The 18,966-nt window shown below is 37.9% G+C and overlaps 1 protein-coding gene and 1 pseudogene across 2 annotated transcripts; both read left to right on the top strand.

The window, feature by feature from the left end:
* The first annotated feature begins 7,045 nt into the window (after positions 1-7,045).
* LOC122007491 lies at positions 7,046-7,227 on the top strand (annotated as a pseudogene).
* A 1,294-nt stretch (positions 7,228-8,521) lies between these two features.
* Positions 8,522-11,859, top strand: LOC122006134 (guanylate kinase 1-like). Of its 2 annotated transcripts, XM_042561499.1 has the most exons (11): positions 8,522-8,734; positions 9,252-9,292; positions 9,405-9,515; positions 9,596-9,672; positions 9,740-9,869; positions 10,115-10,477; positions 10,599-10,720; positions 10,828-10,963; positions 11,158-11,203; positions 11,286-11,370; positions 11,454-11,859. In XM_042561499.1, exons 2-11 carry the CDS (start codon positions 9,290-9,292, stop codon positions 11,566-11,568), a joined length of 1,188 nt encoding a protein of 395 aa, XP_042417433.1. In that variant the 5' UTR covers positions 8,522-8,734; positions 9,252-9,289; the 3' UTR covers positions 11,569-11,859. The 2 variants fall into 2 exon arrangements, with proteins under 2 accessions (XP_042417433.1, XP_042417434.1); XM_042561500.1 differs by lacking the exon at positions 9,405-9,515.
* Positions 11,860-18,966: the final 7,107 nt, after the last annotated feature.

Here is an 18,966-nt window from a genome sequence, read left to right on the forward strand (position 1 = left end):
TATGGAAGCTTGGGTGGCAAGATAAGATTGCAATTAGGCAAGAGTGGCAACGAAGTGAGCAAGTAGGAGCACTTGAAGGCGAAATCGACAACCACGGACGAAGCGACCAGGAAATTAGGAGCAAGCTGACATTTCCCAAACGCTGTTAATTTTTAAGTTTAGTTAGGTCCCCACATGCTCCTGGTCAATCATACGAGCGTCTATCTAATTTCTAATAAATCTAAAAATTGAGTTCAGATTAATTTTTTTAATGAACGATTGAGCCAAAATTATTAGACTGAATTAAGGATGTCTGCTGCAAATATTTTTTAATTTATTTTTATAACCGATAAATTTTTTATAAAATTAAATAACTCATCCATAAATTAATCAACGTAACCTATATATTAGTATCAACTAACAAAATAAAATAAAATGTTCTTTTCAAAACTTTATTAATTTTTTAGTGGTAATCCTTTTGAACAAGGACGAGTCAATAAATAGCCTATTTTTTTTAAAGAGTCAAAATTAAAAGGGCGCTCCACATTCAAAGAGTACCTTCTTTGTTTTTAAAAAAGTGACGTGTTACTTTAGATGTTTTGTACTGAAGACATCACTTTTTTCTCGTGCTTCTATAGTTACAACGTTATAATCGAACTCTAAACACTCATCCTAAACTCTAAAATTTTAATTCATAAATTCTAGATATCATGTTTATATCAAAATATTCTTTATCAATTTAGATAAATCAAAATCACTTAAAATTAGTTATTAAAACTTTAAAATAATTATAACAGTTACTTAACTACTATAATATTATAATAATATTATATTAATTATTACACTTATAACAATTAATCGTTAATATGTCAAATAAGATAGGTTCAGAGCCGGTCCTAGGTCAGGGCTACCAACGTTCCTGCCCAAGGCCTAAAAATACCCAAGGGCACATTCTTTATATATATATAATTTATTTATCTATATAAATGTTTGTTTTTTTCTAAAATCAACTTTTTCTCGCCAAAGCCTTAAACTCTCTCGTCCTCATGATTCTCCAAGCCTTCCCTAGCTCCCTCACAGTGGCTCGCCTTCACGATTCTCCTCACCTTCCTCCCTCACCGTGATGACTACAAGCTCTCTCTCAAAGGCGCCCTACATTGGCGAGACGAGCCCTCTCTGACTCTCTCTTCCGTTATTGATTTTCCCCCCTATGCCCTGCCCTCCCTCACTGCGACGAAGCTCATTTGCCAGTAAATGCTCATGCCTTTTATTTTCTTGTTAATCATGTTTTGTTTCTGCACAAATTGATAGTTTCTGCTCCATTCATTTTTAGGTCTTAATCGCCCCTTTTCTTTAGATTGCTCACTTTGAGTGATCGATTTTCGCCATATTTTTCAGTTATTGCATCAGTTTTTACTATTTTTTCCTACCATTTCTCTTATTGTTGCTTCATTGATGAAAAAGTAAATATATATTATCAAACGTGCACAGACATACAAAAATGATCATGGAGCCACTTATGTCATGTCTGACGAACTGTCAAATCTAGAAGGGGGACCGTGATCACGTATATGTACTCATTTGTGTACCATCCGTCACACTATCTACTACGCACGCTGGCTGTCTGCTCATCCTTAGTATGAGATACCGAAGCTGAGGTATCAATCAACACTGCTCATGATCTCTGTCCATACTGTTGGGATCTTAGATGGCTAGAGGGGGGTGAGTAGCCCCTTGAAAAACTTAAACCAAAACTTCTACACAGATAATTGTTAGCACAGCGGAATTAGACAACTAAAGAAAGGAAAAACACAAGCACACTAACACTAGGATTTACGAGGTTCGGGGATAACTTGCCCCTACTCCTCGGCGTGTCCGTAAGGTGGACGACTCCTTAATCTTCGGTAGATCGCACCCCGGATAACTTCCGGTTACAAATCCTCCTTCTCGGTGGAGTAACCTCCCCACAACGTCTCAAGAAAGATCTAAGTTAAAGCACGAGACTTACAGAAGCTCGGTGGCAAAGGAGAATAGAAATGCTTACAACCACGCGAGGATCAGTAGCAGAAACAGAGATCGCAGTTCACCCGAGAGCTCAAGAACTTCGCACAACAGCACAGACTTTTCTTTCAAGCTTTCTTGTTGTTGTTCTTGTTCTCCTCTCGCTGTTTTTACTGCTTCTCAAAACTTGATCTCTGCTGTCACAGATCTGGTCCAAACTGCGCAAATCAGCGCTGCAGCCAATCCCTCTTCCTCCTTACCTGGTTCCCTGAACTCACACCAATGATATCACAGTCAACACTGGCGTCTTCTGAGCTCGAACCAATCCCCAGGAGTCAAGCAGATCGCAGCCAGATCACAGCAGTATCCGTTGATGCCTGAAATGCACCATGCGCCGCTGAAACCAGCAGAAAGACCATTTGTCGCATTCCTCTTATGAACTTAATTTGAAATTAGGCTTGGAATGATACCTGTTAACCTGCAAACTCAAAAGCTAACAGCACAGAGGATTACATCACATAAATGAATGAGATATATCAAAAGCAGTGAAGGAATCGCTGATACAGCGAACAAATCAGAGTGTGTGGATCGGTCACCAGACCGATCACAGTGCCTTGGACCGATCAGGCAACAGTCTGATCGGTCTGAGGCCATTCTGATCGGTCGTAGTGACCGATCAGATTGAGTGTGGATCGGTCCACAGACCGATCCACCTCTTTCTTTCTTCTGCAGGCTCTTCTCCTGATCGGTCTCCCTGACCGATCAGATTGCACCGATCAGATTGAGTGTGGATCGGTCTGCACTCAGTGTGCTACTGAGTGTCATCTGATCGGTCATCAGACCGATCCATGGAACTCAGTTTCACTGGATCGGTCTGCCGATCGATCCACTGATTCATGTGTCACTGGATCGGTCTACCGACCGATCCAATGTGCCATGGAATGTCCACTTAAGTCTCTCTCTGACTTAATCCGGAGAACGAGCTACCGAGCCCTCTCCGACTTCGTCCGGTCCAGAGAACGAGCTACCGAGCTCTCTCTGACCTAATCCAGAGAACGAGCTACTGAGCCCTCTCCGACTTCGTCCGGTCCAGAGAACGAGCTACCGAGCCCTCTCTGACCATTCCGTGCCAAGTCACCATACTTGGACTTTTCCCGTGCCAAGCTCTCTGCTTGGACTTTTCACCAGATGTCTTGACTCATCTGGATTTCCCTTGCCTGGTTTTACTCATCAGGACTTTCCCTCCCAACTGATCAACCTCGATCAGTAGTCATTCTGAGTTTAATCAATATATGATACAAACTTAAATCAGTGTCAACATCAAAACAACAGCCAGGTCAGACTGTATCAACAATCTCCCCCTTTTTGTTGTTTGACAACACGATTTAAGTTTAGATCAGAATTGTTCAAATTTTCATAATTTTAGGGGAATCAAGATCCTCCCCCTAAGACGGATACAACACTATGTGAGGATCTTCTAAAATCAAATTTCTAAAATCAAATTTGCATTCATCTAAACTTAGTTATCTTCTCCCCCTTTGTCAAACACCGAAAAGGTGCGAATAAGGTAAGATAACTTAAAGAACTCCCCCTTAACCCTTACTGTCTGGTTCTTAAAGCACTTAGAATTCCCTCTAAGTGTATTCTAAGACAGTAATAAGGAGATAAAAGACAAACAAGACATGCAAGTGAACAGCATATTAATAACCGATAGAAAATGAAGCATAATAAAGAGCAAGCAAATATAAAACTGAGTAGCATAAATACAGGAGTAGCATCAGAAGTGCAAATATCTAGGTCAGTCATAAAGACTAACAAATAACATCTAAAATACAGACAGTCAACAAACAAATTGTATCAATCAACATCCTCACACTGAGGAACATCACCATCATCGGCAGGAGGGGTGAAATCCTGAGGCGGCACGCTGGAGGAAGGATAGCCTGGGTAAGACTGCGGAGGCGGGTAGCGTGCCATCCATCCGAGTAGCAACTGCTGTGTCACCACCTGATGACTGCGCATATCATCGAAGCGCTGGTCAATATGCCCGCGCAGGTCATCGTAGCGCTGGTCTATCCGAATACGCAGGCCATCCAGCTCAGCATATATCATCTCATCGTGCTGATCAAAGCGGCTCTCCAGCTCGGCGATCTGCCAGCGCAAATCAGGATCGGCCTCTCCATCGTCAGCAGCAGGAGGAGCAGCAACAGGAGCAGCCTGTCGTGGAGGTCCCCGTGGTAACTCACCCAGTGCTCGCCCATCCTTCCACCGAACATCCCCATTTTGCCCTATGATGCCAGACTTGGAAAATGCCCGTTTCCCAAGTCGGCAATCCTGCCTGACCATTTTGACTATTCTACCCTTAGAGACATCAACCTGAAGGGTCTCAAGCCAATCAGTAATTATATGCCCATAAGCCATATAAATAGTGGAGCCGCTAGACTTAGAATATGATATGATCGAGGAGTAGATGCTCGACATGATTTCAAAATCGAGACGCCGACGCAAACCATAAAGCATAAGGCAATGATATGATCGGATCTCAGATAATGGTTTAGATGTGATAGGTAGAAGGCAGTTCGTGACAATCTTAAAAAGAATATAGTCTTGAGGAGATAATCTCAAGGCTGCAAAAGTAGGGAAGTCAACATCTAGCTCATCTAGTCCATCCGGTCTAGGCTGCCTGAAGAAGTACTCATAAATATCGTCAGGTGATACATCAAGTGGAGGAGGTAGTGACTCTGGTAAATCAGGATACAAGGGAAAAGGATTACCTGAACACATACGGCAACCTAGATACCCAAAGAATTCTCTGATGGAGAAATCGATACTTCTTTTAGCGACTCGAGTGTTATAAACACCATCATGGTTTTGATGAAGGTTGTTATAGAATTCAGATATTAGGTCAAGATTGATGTCCCTTTCTAGGTAGACTACCGAATCAAGTTTATAATAGGCTAGGGTTTCGGAGACAGAGGGACAAAATTCATCCATCCACTTTCGATCCACAGATCGACATGGAAGCAGCTTGAATGTCCTCTGTTGAAATGCTTGACTTACATTTGGTCCACTTCCCCATCGTTGAAATTAGAGGCGGTGGAAGTGTACCAAAGACCGTGAACGACAGTGGGGGGAGTAGTGGCCATGAAAAGCAAGAAGCAGAAACGAAAGGGGTGAAAAATGAACTTACGACGAAGAGATGGAACCTAAACAATTGTTGGCAATAACAAGGGAAGTTAAAGAAGAAGTCAGAGAAGAAGACGAAGATGAGAATAAGAAAATGATGTAATTTGTATCGAAGGTTGTAAATCTTAAAAATCCTAGTGGTGCGCCACCACAACCGTCCGATCATGGGAGGGGAAGAGAGAGAATTAATCAGGGTAGTTGAATTCAAACCGTTAGAGTCACATCAAATCTCAATAATAACATGTCATTTTAGATATTCTTTCCACAAGCGTATGCCATGTGGCGGAACGATCCAGGCCGTAATTATTAGGGATGGGAGGTGGTAAGCATGCTTATGATCAAAAGGCGTGCTTATCACACTAAACATTGATGATAAGTGATGTATGCTATTCTCAAGGTACAAGTATGAAGTCAGCTTGAGTCAAGTGACTGATCAGAGACCAAGTGTCCGATCAGAAAACAAGAAATACAAAAAGACACAAGTGTTTAGTCAGTCAAGCTTTAAACCTCTTTTGTCTAGACTTGAAGGGGAGACTTGTGAAACGATGAATAAGGTAGGGTCCCTGAAGTTGGGGTCGAAGTCAAGAAAGTTTGTTAATGTGGCAGTTAAAGTCAAGGAACAATCAACACTCAGGGCTAACATGGTCGCATGACTCGCCTGAATAGTCCAGTCGATCAAACCTTTTATCCGATCGGATCCCGAGTACCCTCGGCTCGATGGAATCTCAAATCATCTTAGTTCAATTCAGAATCAAGTTCGCTCGGTATGATCAAATATACTAGATGTATGACTTGATCGGACTCCTTGTCCGAACGGATGCTGAGTCCTCAAGGAGGTCGAGTCCTCAAGATGGTCAACGTTACCCTTTCCGAGAATGAGGCCCGACCGGACGTTATAGGGGACTCGGCTGACCTGCCACCAAATCTTATTAATGGCCCATCAGCTTAACGTTATAATATTTCTTTTTGGTATTTTGTGTAACTGTTATCAGAAAATCAAGGGAATACTCCTTATGTAATTCATATGGCAAAAGCTTCTACCCTGCAAAGTACATAAATTATGGGTCTATTCTAGGAAAGTTGTTAGAATGCCAGAATAGTCGACCCTTTTTAGAAAGGAGTCGATGTCCATGCACAGAGGGGAACTAATACTTTATAAGGGGTCTCCTCTTAAAGACGCAGGTACGCAAGGTTAAGGACTCAGAGTTCATTATTCATTTCTACTGTTCATTACATTCCATTTCTTCCTACCACTCGCCTAACTTGAGCATCGAAGTACTTGCACAGAGAACCCCTCCCTGGCCTGATTTCTGACGTTTTCTTCCCTCCACATTCTTTTTTGACACATAGAACCCCTCAATGCTACCTTGCTCTAGTTCAGAGTCTTCTCACTATGAATGTCAAAGTCATCTAGCCAACACTTCATCTTCTTTGATTTCAAATAAGATCAATATATCATATCTGTTACAAAAATATTAGAAGTAATAGCAGAGTCAATAAATATAATCTACCTGAACTAATTGATTGATGATAGATGTTGTGTGTATATATAATTCTATGCTGATCATGAAATTTGATTTGGATATTTAGGGTTGATTATGTGAACAATTGATTAAAATAGTTCAATTTATAGGCAAATTTAATTAAAAATATGGATCCTTTAATAATTAATTTTGGTAAAGTCCAAATAAAATTACGTTAATGTTATTTTTTTCATACTAAAAATAATTTTAAGACTTATTAGTAATTTTTTCTAATTATTATTTATATAAAAAATATGTACTGTCATGGTTCTTTTTAGTCTCACTTTTTAAAATTGATAACATTATGAGCAGAGAAACTTCTATAAATACTTTGGATTGACGACATTAGAAAGCATACATTTCTCTATTTTTTTTTTGGCTAAGATCAAATATAGTATTTATTCTTATCAGTTTAATATCTAATATAAAAAATTAAATTAATTTTTTTATGAGGGAGAGTATGTTACAGTAGCTTGTTACTGGGGTTCTCGAGCGTCGCCCTTGTATTGCACTACTAGATGAGCTTGACGCACCTTTACCAAGTTCAATTTATGGGTTTGGACCACTAATTTATGTGTATTTATGTATTATATTACACATGCAATATGTATATTTGATGGCTAGTGTATAGAAAAATTCCTAAATACATGTGCTTCTTCCATAAATTTTAAAATGAACCTCATGCTAAAGTCCAAGTAGGTTAACACATGCCTCCACCCTTGATTGAAAGTAAGTTTTAGTGTTGTAATAATTACAAACTATTATAATATGGTAAAAGAGAATTCAGTCGCTCTCAGGTCCCCGTCAACTCATCCCTAGGCCAACATAAAAGAGGTAAATCATGGAAGGCTACTAACTATTATTGGAGTGGTCAATGCATGGTTGGACGCGTCAAATTTTGAGCTCATGGCTAAATGTGGTAACACCCCATGCCTTAACTATCACACCCTCCCGAGAGGATCGATTACAAACTGTTATATGGTAAAGGACGATTCACTCACCCCTAGCACCTCCGTGACTACTAGACATTAGTGCAAATGACTAAGGCATGGGGGAGGGCATGCTCGGATACACCGAATTTTGATCCCAAGACCTCATATGGTAACATCATATGTCTCAACTATCGTATCGTCCCGAGGAGACCGATTATATATAATTATAGTAGTTAGTTGTAGCGGTTATAATAATACTAAAATTAAGAATATTTTCAAGATAAAAATACATAGTGGAACGTTTATTTGATTTATTCTATTTTATCTTTAAACAAAAATATTAGTTATAATTGCTTTATTATTAAAATTATTCTACTTGATTAAAGATATTTTAATGCTGTCATAATTTTAATAAAAATAAAATTTATTTTAATTTTTTTATATGGAATAAAATAATCCTTTTTATTTTTAACATAAATTAAATAAAGACAACTATAGTTTATTATTTATATATATATATGGAAAAGATAATTTCCCATTAAATTGTCAATACCTCAACTTGCTACAACTATGCACATTATTGCGTGTCTATTGTAGTCCACTGGGAACAGGGACGGAGAATCTTATTCCACTTGCATAAATTTCCGTATCTTTCTCACCAAAATCGATCTCAGCCGTCCATCACCAATCTCGATACGCGTATATTTTCTCATCCGAATGATTACGAACCAACGGTACCGATCAAGTCGATCCATGGTTCCTATCATCCTGATGGTCCGTTCTCGGTCCATGGTTTCCCGTGTGGCCCATGCAAATCAAGCGGCTCGCTTTTGCTGTTTCTCGCTCTTTTCCTTTTTCCTTTTCTCTTTTTAATTCTCTTTTATTTTATTTTATTGTTGTTTGATGGAGAGAAAGAGCGATTCCGTTCTTCAAGTTCAACGAAGCTGCGGATCCTGTCTATATAAGGAAGGAGATTGTTGGGAGGGGAATTGAAGGGTGCCGTAATAGCGGAATATTTGCCGTGGGGAGCCGCCTTTTCTTCCTCTGGTTCTTCGTTCCTGGAGAAGCTCTTCTCCTTCCGCTTTTGGTTTTTTTTTTCGTGCACAGGTCAAGGTAGGTTTAAGATCTCAGATTCTTTATTTATTTATTTTTTTGGCTTTCTTTTTTCACTCGTCTTCCTTGATTGTTCTTCTCCGTTTCACTTTTGTTTGCTCTCGCTTCATTCTTGTTTGATTTTTTCACGGTTTGCACTGACATTGGAGGACGAAAAGAAATCCTGATGGGATTTTGAACCGGGCCTTCTTGGCAATTTTGATTTGGCTTAAAGGAGCAAAATTTGATTCCTTGTCGAGGAGAAGATTGGATTTTTACCCATTGCTCTTTCCTATGATCCTAGGTTTTGTTCTCTGCGATATCGATTATGAGGATATAAGTAGTTCTAGTGGTGTACAGCTTGTAGAAGATTGGATTTTTATCTGTTTATTATTTTTGGTCGATATTCCATTTGTCTGTGCAAGTGATTTATTTGTTCAAGAACTTGTTTTTGACTTTTCGAAAGTTTTAAGTATTTACCTTTTTATTGGACATATTAGTCTTTCAATTGACTTTGCTACCATCTAACTTCATTCAGGCGCAGAAGATTTGTGGAAGAACTAGTACTTTGTAGCAATGGTTAGTTCACCTCCCATAAATGATCTCCCTGTCATGGTTGTTATGCTATCTGCGTGGTTGGCTATTCTAATTGTTTCTAAATGTTGTTTGTTTGGAAATCCATCACCATCAGGGGGAAGAGGTTCCTGAGTCTATGCTGAACAGTTCGGTTGAGAAATTGTCTGTTGCTTATGACTCTGAGTCAGCTGGCTATCGGACCTCTACCAACTTTGGTGATAAGATGGTTAGCCATCATCTTGTTGTATATTAATTATTTTTAAACATGATTTATCAAGATCTGATAGTGTGTATTTTCATGCTCAGTATGTAGTTGAAGGATCTGAGTATAGAGGAAAGTCATCTGTAAATGTTACAATTTTTGACCACTTAACAAGATCATGGTGTGTATTCACTTTCTTTCTTGATACACAATTAGACATATTTGTATTCATTTACTGACTTGGGCAGGATAATCCCGACTGTTCTTGGTCTGAAGCCTGTCCACGTGGGAGGCCACTCGGCTGTTCTTCTCAACAATGATAGGATATCGATTGTTAAGAAGGATTCCATGTTGGATGATAGCATCTGGTTTCTTGAGGTTTCAACTGTTTTTTTATTTCTAATCTTATGTTTCCTCTTTTGCCATGGACAATATCTTCATCTCATTTTCAATATCTTGCGTAGCCATATCTGATGGCAAATAGTTTTCTTTGTTCTTGTGCTATTTAATTTATTGAACGAGTTCTGGTCCATCAAGAACAAATTGACATCATTACTAAACATTTGTTAAAAGAATTTAGATGTTGTATTGTCCATTTTGTATTTTGACCTTGTGTTTGGTAGGTCGATACCCCTTTTGTTAAGGAGCAAAAGAAGGTACTTGGCAGTGAGGTAGTTGCATGGAGTAAGGGTGTCATTGGCAATGCACCAAAACCAATTGTTATCAGTGGTCCTTCTGGCGTCGGCAAAGGCACTTTGATAAGCAAACTTATGAAGGAATTTCCAACAACGTATGGATTTTCAGTGAGCCACACTACTCGAGCACCAAGAGAGAGAGAATTAGATGGAGTTCACTACCATTTCACAGATCGGATCAGTATGGAGAAGGATATAAGAGATGGGAAATTTTTGGAGTTTGCTTCAGTTCATGAAAATCTTTATGGGACAAGCATTGAGGCAGTTGAAGTTGTTACAGATTCTGGGAAGGTACTAAATTTGGTTACTTTTTTGGCAATTACATTCATGCTAATAATTTTGATATCTGATTTTCAATGGGGAATCTGTTCTGTGTTTCTTCTGTTATCCTTACAAGGCTTTATATTCTCAGAGATGCATTCTTGACATTGATGTTCAAGGTGCTAGATCAGTGAGGGCAAGCTCCCTTGATGCAATCTTTGTCTTTATCTGTCCTCCGTCATTTGAAGAGCTAGAGAAGCGGTTACGAGCACGGTACAAAAACACATTTGAGAACATTAGCTCTTATTTCTCCTCATGCATTCATTAGATTACAAAAATTTAGGATATGTTCTTTGATGCTTCACTTGGCTTTTGAACAGTGCAACAGAGGCTGAGGAGCAGATTCAGAAGCGACTAAGAAATGCCAGGGCAGAGCTTGATGAAGCAAAATCTCCTGGTCTTTTTGATCATGTCTTGGTGAACGATGAACTAGAATTATCCTATGACAATCTTAAGGTGCTGTTTCCCATTCATTCTAATATAGCTATGTTATTTGACCGTGCGTATATGTAACCAACATCAGTGTGGATCCAAATAGCTGATATAGCTAGTTCTAAAAATTTCTGCACATGACAATATTGACATTAGGTGTCAATATTTTGGTGATGAATAAACATTCTAATGAAATTGTTTTCTTTTTTCCTTTGCAGAAATTAATTGCTTCAGATGAAATAGCTAATCCATTACATCGATCAAGTATGTCTCAATGTACTGATGCTTTTGAGTATCTTTTTTTTGATTTCTCAAAGCAAAGTTGTGAAATATCTTGTTCATTCAGCCATGAAGAACTTGAAGGTTCTTGTGTCTGATGTAGAAGTTAAGACAGATAAAACATTCCTTCTTCACTGTGATGATAATGATCAGTAAGTCATCTTGCACTCTACCAGATTAAAATACCAAGAACAACCTATCTGGAAAAATTGACTCTTGGCTTGATATTTGCTAGGTTGTTCCTAGACATATCTTATCTTAAAGGAGGTGCGCCCGGAAGAACAAGAGGACTCGACGTGTATCCTATTGAGCCATTGGGTGATGCTGTGAATGGTAGCACACAACTTTAGCATCCCATCTCTGAACCAACCGACAGAAGATATTCATGCCAGCGCTGGCTTAGTTTTCAATTGATTATTCAACAGGATCATTTTTATTCATACTTATTACACTCAGATTAGTTTGCATCACAGTGCAATTTAGATGATGTTAAGAGTATTTTGCTGTTTTCCTTGGAGTGAAGAGTGTAGTGCTGTTGTGAGCCATGCTTTACTAAATTCTAATTCTATGAACCTACTTTGTCCTCAATTCATCAGAGATAAAAGTGAAGGGGATAACTAATTTTGTTCCCATTTCTGTCTGATGATGATTTGATTGTGAACTTTTGCTGTTAGTAGCCAACTGTAGGACAATGCTGCCCTAACTCAAGTTGCAAGGCCTGACCAGGCAGAATTTGATAGACAATAAGGAATGTGCTCGGTTGATGCTTGTGCTGGAGCAAGTTGTATGTTTCTTGTGAGAATAAAGGGCATCCAATCACTTTCGTATGTAAACGAAGGAGAGCAAAAATTAAAAGTACGTCTCTATTTTTCTTATATCAAACGGGTATAAGTTGTGTATATATATACGGTGACCGTGAGCGAAATTCGACATGAATTATTTGACATTGTCAAAATATAATTTTTTTAATCACCTTCTTTCATCTGCATGTAATAATTTTTTTCTCTTTCTTCTTAAATTAAAATAAATAATATTTTTTTCTCATATGATTGCATACAATAATCACTATAGTGTTGTTTTTTAAAAGTGGTGTAGCTATTATAATGTGTAACAACTACTAAACAATAACTGTTACACGTTGTAGCAGCTACTATGTAACAGTTATTGTATAACTATTGCGTTGTAACAGCTATTATGTTATAGTTGCAATAACGTGCATCAATTATTTATAGATACTATGTTGTAGCAATTACTGTACCATTGTAGCAGCTACTGTATAATAACTGTTACAAGTTATAACAATTACTGTACAGTTATAGCAACTATTGCATAGTACTGCTACAAATTGTAGTAGCTACTGTATAGTAATTGCTACAAGTTGCAGTAGTTAATGTATAGTTGTAGTAGCAATTGCATAGTAACTGCTACAACAGTATAACATCAGTACCACAATGATTGTTGTATGTAATAATAGGAGAGAAAAGATCAAATTTTATTTTAATTTAAAAAAAAAGAGAGAAAAGTTGTTGCATGCAGATGAGAAAGAGGGATTTAAAAAAATTAAATTTTGGCCATGTCAGATAGTTCACGTTGGATTTCGCTCATGGTCATACACGAAGAGTCGATAAAAAAAAATTAAATTTTGATCATACCAAATAGCTCATGTTGGATTTCGCTCACGGTTGATATATATATATAACCCTTTAGAGAGAGTAATGTTACATGACTTTCCACGACTGACTCGGATCATTGTAGTATTAGAATTTTGTTGGAACAATACGACTTTTTGTCTCCTGTAAATACCTTTTCATTTCCCTGCAAATATTCTTTAGTTTCTTTGCAAACGTTGTTTTATCATACTGTTGTTACAATTCCTCAGTTTTATCATTTGTATATATTTTTGTTTGTTGTTTGTCTTTCATATAGAAAGGGAGCCTTGCTGGAATCTTAAAATTGTCGTATGATCTTATGGTAATGTCGAATAGTGAAAATAATCTTTTATAATGTAGAATTATAATAACGTACAATATGATTTTGAGTTTTCTTTATGACTCCAATTGAGTTTTATATACATACTGTTCATATAAAGTAACTTGAGACCAATTAAATCGGTAGAAATTCCAAGTTAAGGAGTAGTTTTGGAGTCTTTTACCACTCATTTTTTTTAAAAATTAATTTTTTAAGGTCTATATTGGCCAAAAATTTTTATTATATTTTTTAATGTCTAAATTGTTTTTTTTTTTATCTAAATTACAAAGTTACAATTTCATCCGTAAATATTAAATCAATCTAAGTTATAGATTTATTGTCCTGCAACGTGATGTAATGCATAACATACGTAAGATAATAAATAAAAGGATTAGGGTGATAAAATACTTAGGATAAAAAATAAAAGGATTAAATCCCAATAAGTAGATGAATTAGTGAGAAAACCGTCTATACATACTCATGGGCGATCCTGACCACTCAGGCCGTCCGAGTGCACCCTCAGTACCCCCGATCCTCAAAATTAAATCATGTGCCAAGTATATACCACTTTATCCTTTGCAAAGGTGGAATTTAGGTTCCTTTTATTGGTACCCCAAAGTAATTTTGATGTGATCAAACAAGTTAAGTTAAGTTAAGTATTGTTGTGTACTTGTGTTTAACTTTGTATCTAAGTGTACAAGAACTTAGGAGCACAGGACGTCGAGTGAAAGACGCAACTAGCGAGAAGGACATCACAGGAGAAAACTGATGGGCTCGGTGCGTCTGAGGGACGAGGTGCTGCGGAAGAGTACACCGACGGACGAGAATGGAGCAAGCAGTGATTCCAAAGGACGAAAAGCACGAGCGAAAGTTTGTTCGAGAAGGCCGGAAGTTGGGTTCGGATGAGCCCTATTCCGGATGACCGAAATCACCCAAGCGAGCGGAGCCAGAGCGGAAACCCCAGACTGAGGCGAGCGGAACCGAAGGAGGCCTGGACCAAAAGTCAGCAAAAGGCTGACTTCTGATGCTCGGGGCGCCCATACCAGGTCGGCGCGCTTTGACCAGTCCGGGGCGCTCGGAGCAGGTCGGGCGCCCGTACCAGTTCGGTGCGCTCAGAGCCATTCCTGGCACTCGGAACCCGACTTTTATCCAAATCAACATGACTTTTGACTGTTGCTTCGGGGATAGATTTCTATCCCATTCCAGGCGCCTGGAACGCTTCCAGGTGCCTCGAGCAGGGCTATATAAACATCCTGGAACGCTTCCTTTACAATTTGAAGGCATATTATAATATCTAAAAAGCATGATTCACAGAATAAATCTATAAATAACTCACAGTGATCTCCTGAGATGATCTTTATCCTATCTTGAAGTTGGAAGAACGATCACGATAGAAAAATCGAAAAGCCCTACTTAATTCACAAACCAAATCCCTCTCTCCTACTTGAATGTTCTCCTCAGACGATCGCTCTCTTTCACCCATGGTCTCATCTTCCTTTTATGACTTGGACGAAGCAACGACAGGAGTTAATTGTTTATGTTACTGCATGCAACAATAATGCAATAGTCATGGGATTACGTTACTGCATGCAGCAGTAATATCAGTAACGCTAACATCTCCCACTCATCATAACTTCAAGAAGACAGCTAAATAGTTACTTAGGATAAGTTTAAGATTAACTTATAATCTCAAGGATTTCACATAGTAGAGAAGCAGATATCCATTCTCCTACTACCCTTTTTGTCACCATAGCACATGTGGTATAAATCATATGCTACGATGTTATTATCTTTAGTACAAGGAGCACATGATTTTCACAAAATCTAAACATCGTACAAATTTTGATCTAGACATGCCTAATGTCTAGTCTTGAATTCAACATATGAATTCCAATCTGGCTCTAAATAGATTCAGTAAATGGTGGGTTCATTTACTTCAATCATTATATAAATGATCTCATCTTGACACAATTATCAAGGCGACCTTAACTTATGAATATGTTTCTATTCACAGTTACATAAGTTATCCCATAAGCAACGGTCCTATCTCTATTTAGACTTAACAAATATAAATGATTGTTCATGTGAGTGGACCAATCTCAATCTGCCAACATGCTTATCAAGACTTTATTCAAATGTAATAAACACATATACACTGAATAGATCATAACATTTTATTTATCTAAATATCTTTATAATAAGTTACATTCTTCGAAGTTACAAAGACTTCACATGCCCTTGAATTGACTCTTTAGTCAATGACTTAGTAAAAGGATCGACAAGCATATTACGTGTAGGGATGTACTCAAGAACTACCTTTTTTTTGTCAACAATATTCCTTACAAAATTATACTTAATTTCTATATGATTACCTTTGTTATGATATTTGGGATCTTTGGAAAAAGCTATAACAGCTTGACTATCATAGTACATTGTAATAGGACTCTCACTGTCCTCAATAATCTTCAGATGTTTCAGGAACCTTCTTAACCGGACAACCTCTTGCACAGCTACTGCACAAGTCACATACTCAGCTTTCATTGTCTATAGGGCTACACAAGCCTATTTCTTGATGTTCTATGAGATGACGTTGATAAATAACTATTTGATACATTGTTTTGGGTTGATACATGGTATTCTCTATCTACCTGCTACTCAAATTCCATCTTGTTATCATGTTTACATAGTGAGGATTATTTTGAGTTTCATTATATTTATCCTTAATTTATGTTATTATTCCTTACATTTTGAACTTGGTCTTGTAGGATATTGAAATTGGTTCAATTTGGTATATGATTCAAGAGAAGGTGGACTCACACTTGGAGAATTAGGTTCAACCAACCCAATCAAAGGGGACCATCCAAGCAAATAAAGGAGCTTAACTCAATTCAAGCCCATATCAATTCTCTACACTAAATCCCTAATTTCAATCGAACCGAACCAAAACATAAACCACACTTCAAACCCTGATTCAAGATAACGTATAAAACCCAAATTCTTCGTGGATGAATAGTGGCTCGAGTTTCTATTCATCCATGTTTCTTCATCCACAACCCTCGATTCCATATCCGATCAACTTCTCAAGCGACGACGTTAGTAAGGGAGCTTCAAGGCAGCTACTAGACCATTACCCGATCAGCTAGAAGCTCGTCGGCGGGAGGTTTCGACTGTGAGTGTGTTGCTATACAATATTTCTATTTATGTCACTGTCAGAGGCATTCCTCCAATCTAGTGATTCCGCCTCACATTAGAAAGCTTCGATGGCATTCCTATGGTGCTACTGAGCCCATTTCGATGCCTTTTTACCCATCATCAGATTCCCCCCTTGGAGCAGAAATTTAGATTGGCAGATTCCAGACTTGCATTTCTAGTTTCGATTTGATTCTTGCATTCATCATGGGAGAGGTCTTTGTGGTGAAGCTTGAAAGCTTTAGATTGATTCCAGAGTTCAGAAGCTACTTATTTATCTTCTCCGACAACAAGAGTTGAGGGTTTCATCTTTGGCCTCTTGTGTAACGATAAGAGTGTAATGTTTGTGTAGTTTGGTTGCAAGTTTGGATTGGTTCATTCTATTTACTATTTTTGTAGCTTAGAACATATTTCATTTGTTGTTTGTTGAATTTAATTCCATAGTTAGATTTCTTATATGTCTTGCTCTTTCTTTTCTTAGCTTATTTGTTGCTTTAGATCATATTTCATTTGTGTCTTGCTATTTCATTCCTTAGTTTAAGTATGTTGATGGTGAAACCCATAGCATAGAATAACAATGTGTTGTGGATTGATTGTTGGAACTTAGTTAGATTTCATTCCAGCATTAGATTAGTTTCCTACTTATTTTGCATCTCATTTGCTCGTTTAGAATCAAAATCCAAAACCCTGATTTCCATATCAAAAACTCAAAAATATGAATAACAAATAATCCTAGATTATCATCCTATTGTTTCATTCATTGGGAGACGACCTAAGTCATTTCTATACTGCATTAGTGTAGTTAGAGGTGTTCAATACCTAAATTCTTTTGATATCGTTTCACAACAAAAATGATTTTGATCAAATTTGTGCCATTGCCGGGGAGTGTTAGAGCATCCACATCAATTACCCTAAACTAAACTTTTACCTTAAATTTTACATTTTGCATTAAAAAAACATCCGCATCAGGTACCCTACTCATTCCCTAAATATACATTTTATGAATAGTAGTTATTTAAATTTAGGGAATGGATTCCATTCCCTAAACATTAAAATACTATTTCTCTCTCCTCCCTCTAATAATAAAAAATTTCTCTCTCCTTCCTCTATTAATAAAAAAAATCTCTCTCCTCTATCTCTTTCCTCCATCTAATAATTTAAAATATGAAGGAAAGAGAAGAAATAATAAAAAAATAAACATATGGCAAATTATAGGGAAGCTGATGTATCATGTAGTGGAAAATAGATATCTAAATTTAATAAAGTAATTCTTTTACCCTAAATTTTAGATTTTGGATGAGGATACTGATGTGGATGGTCTTAGCAGTGTTTGACGATCTTAGGATTGTTTTTATAATTTTTTGAAGATTTTTTTTTTATTTGGTGCCTTGATTCTTTTATGCTTTATATATCCATGTGTTATGTTATGATTACTTTTTGTGTCTGGTGATTTCATTGCAATTGTCTCAGGTAAGACAGGAAAATTCTTTGAGTTCAACATGGATCTTTATTCTAAGCAATTTGGAGGCTTCAATAAATATCATGCAAGTACCCCATCATGGTTTTGATATGATCAACTAAGTCAAGTTAGGTCTTGTGTATTTTTAATGCCTTGTGTCAAGTATGAAGGAACTTAGGAGCATAGAAAGTTAAACGAAAGATGTAGCTAGCGAAAAAGACGGCACAGGAGAGAGTTGACAAGTTCGGTGCGTCTGAGGAACAAGGTGCTGCGGAAGAGTAGGCTGACAGATGAGAAGGAAGCGTGCGATGTTTCTAAGGGACTAGAAGCCGAAGCAGAAGCTTGCTCGAGGAGAAGGCCGGAAAATGGGTTCGGGTGAGCCCTATTATGGATGACTAAAATCACCCAAGTGAAGGGAGCCGGAATGGAGGAGAAACTAGACAGTCAACACTATGTTGATTGTCTGGGCGCCCGGACCCCTTGGGGGCAGCCCAGGGCACCTCCTCGATGCACCCCATTTTGAAGTAGTGTCAGCATGGTTAGGCGCCTAGAGCGGTCCAGGCGCTCGGACTAGATAAGGTTTATCCTTCTAGTCCGTCGTAAATCATTACGACGTGGATAAAGTTTTATCCACACCTAGGCACCCGGAGTTGCCACATCAGTAAACGAACAAATTCGACCAAAAGGCTATAAATAGAGTCCTGCTTTCAGTAGTTAAGAACAACACTTGTAAACGACTTATGTACTTCAACTTGTAGTTCTATTCTTTACTGTTCTAAGCTTTCAACATTGTAAGAGGCTACTCCACCTTTGAAAGATGGAAATTTTAGTGAGCTACATTTGCCTAGCAATCCTCTGATTGCAAACCAAGTAAATATTTGTGCTTCTGTCTTTATTTTATACATTTACTTTCTATTTCTAAACAAGTGTTTACCTAACTTAGTCTAAAGATTAAGAAAGGATATTCTTTTAATTTCAGGCAATTCTCGCCCTCTTGCCGGCCAACCGGGGACTAACAGTTGGTATTAGAGCAAGGACATTTCAGAAGAACTAACCGCCGACCGAAGCAAAGAAATCAATGGTCGAACCAAGCCTCAACTCACCTAAGTTTGAGGGAAAGTTCACGCACTAG

The sequence above is a fragment of the Zingiber officinale genome, chromosome 7B (assembly GCF_018446385.1).
Source record: "Zingiber officinale cultivar Zhangliang chromosome 7B, Zo_v1.1, whole genome shotgun sequence".
Taxonomy (NCBI): Eukaryota; Viridiplantae; Streptophyta; class Magnoliopsida; order Zingiberales; family Zingiberaceae; genus Zingiber; species Zingiber officinale.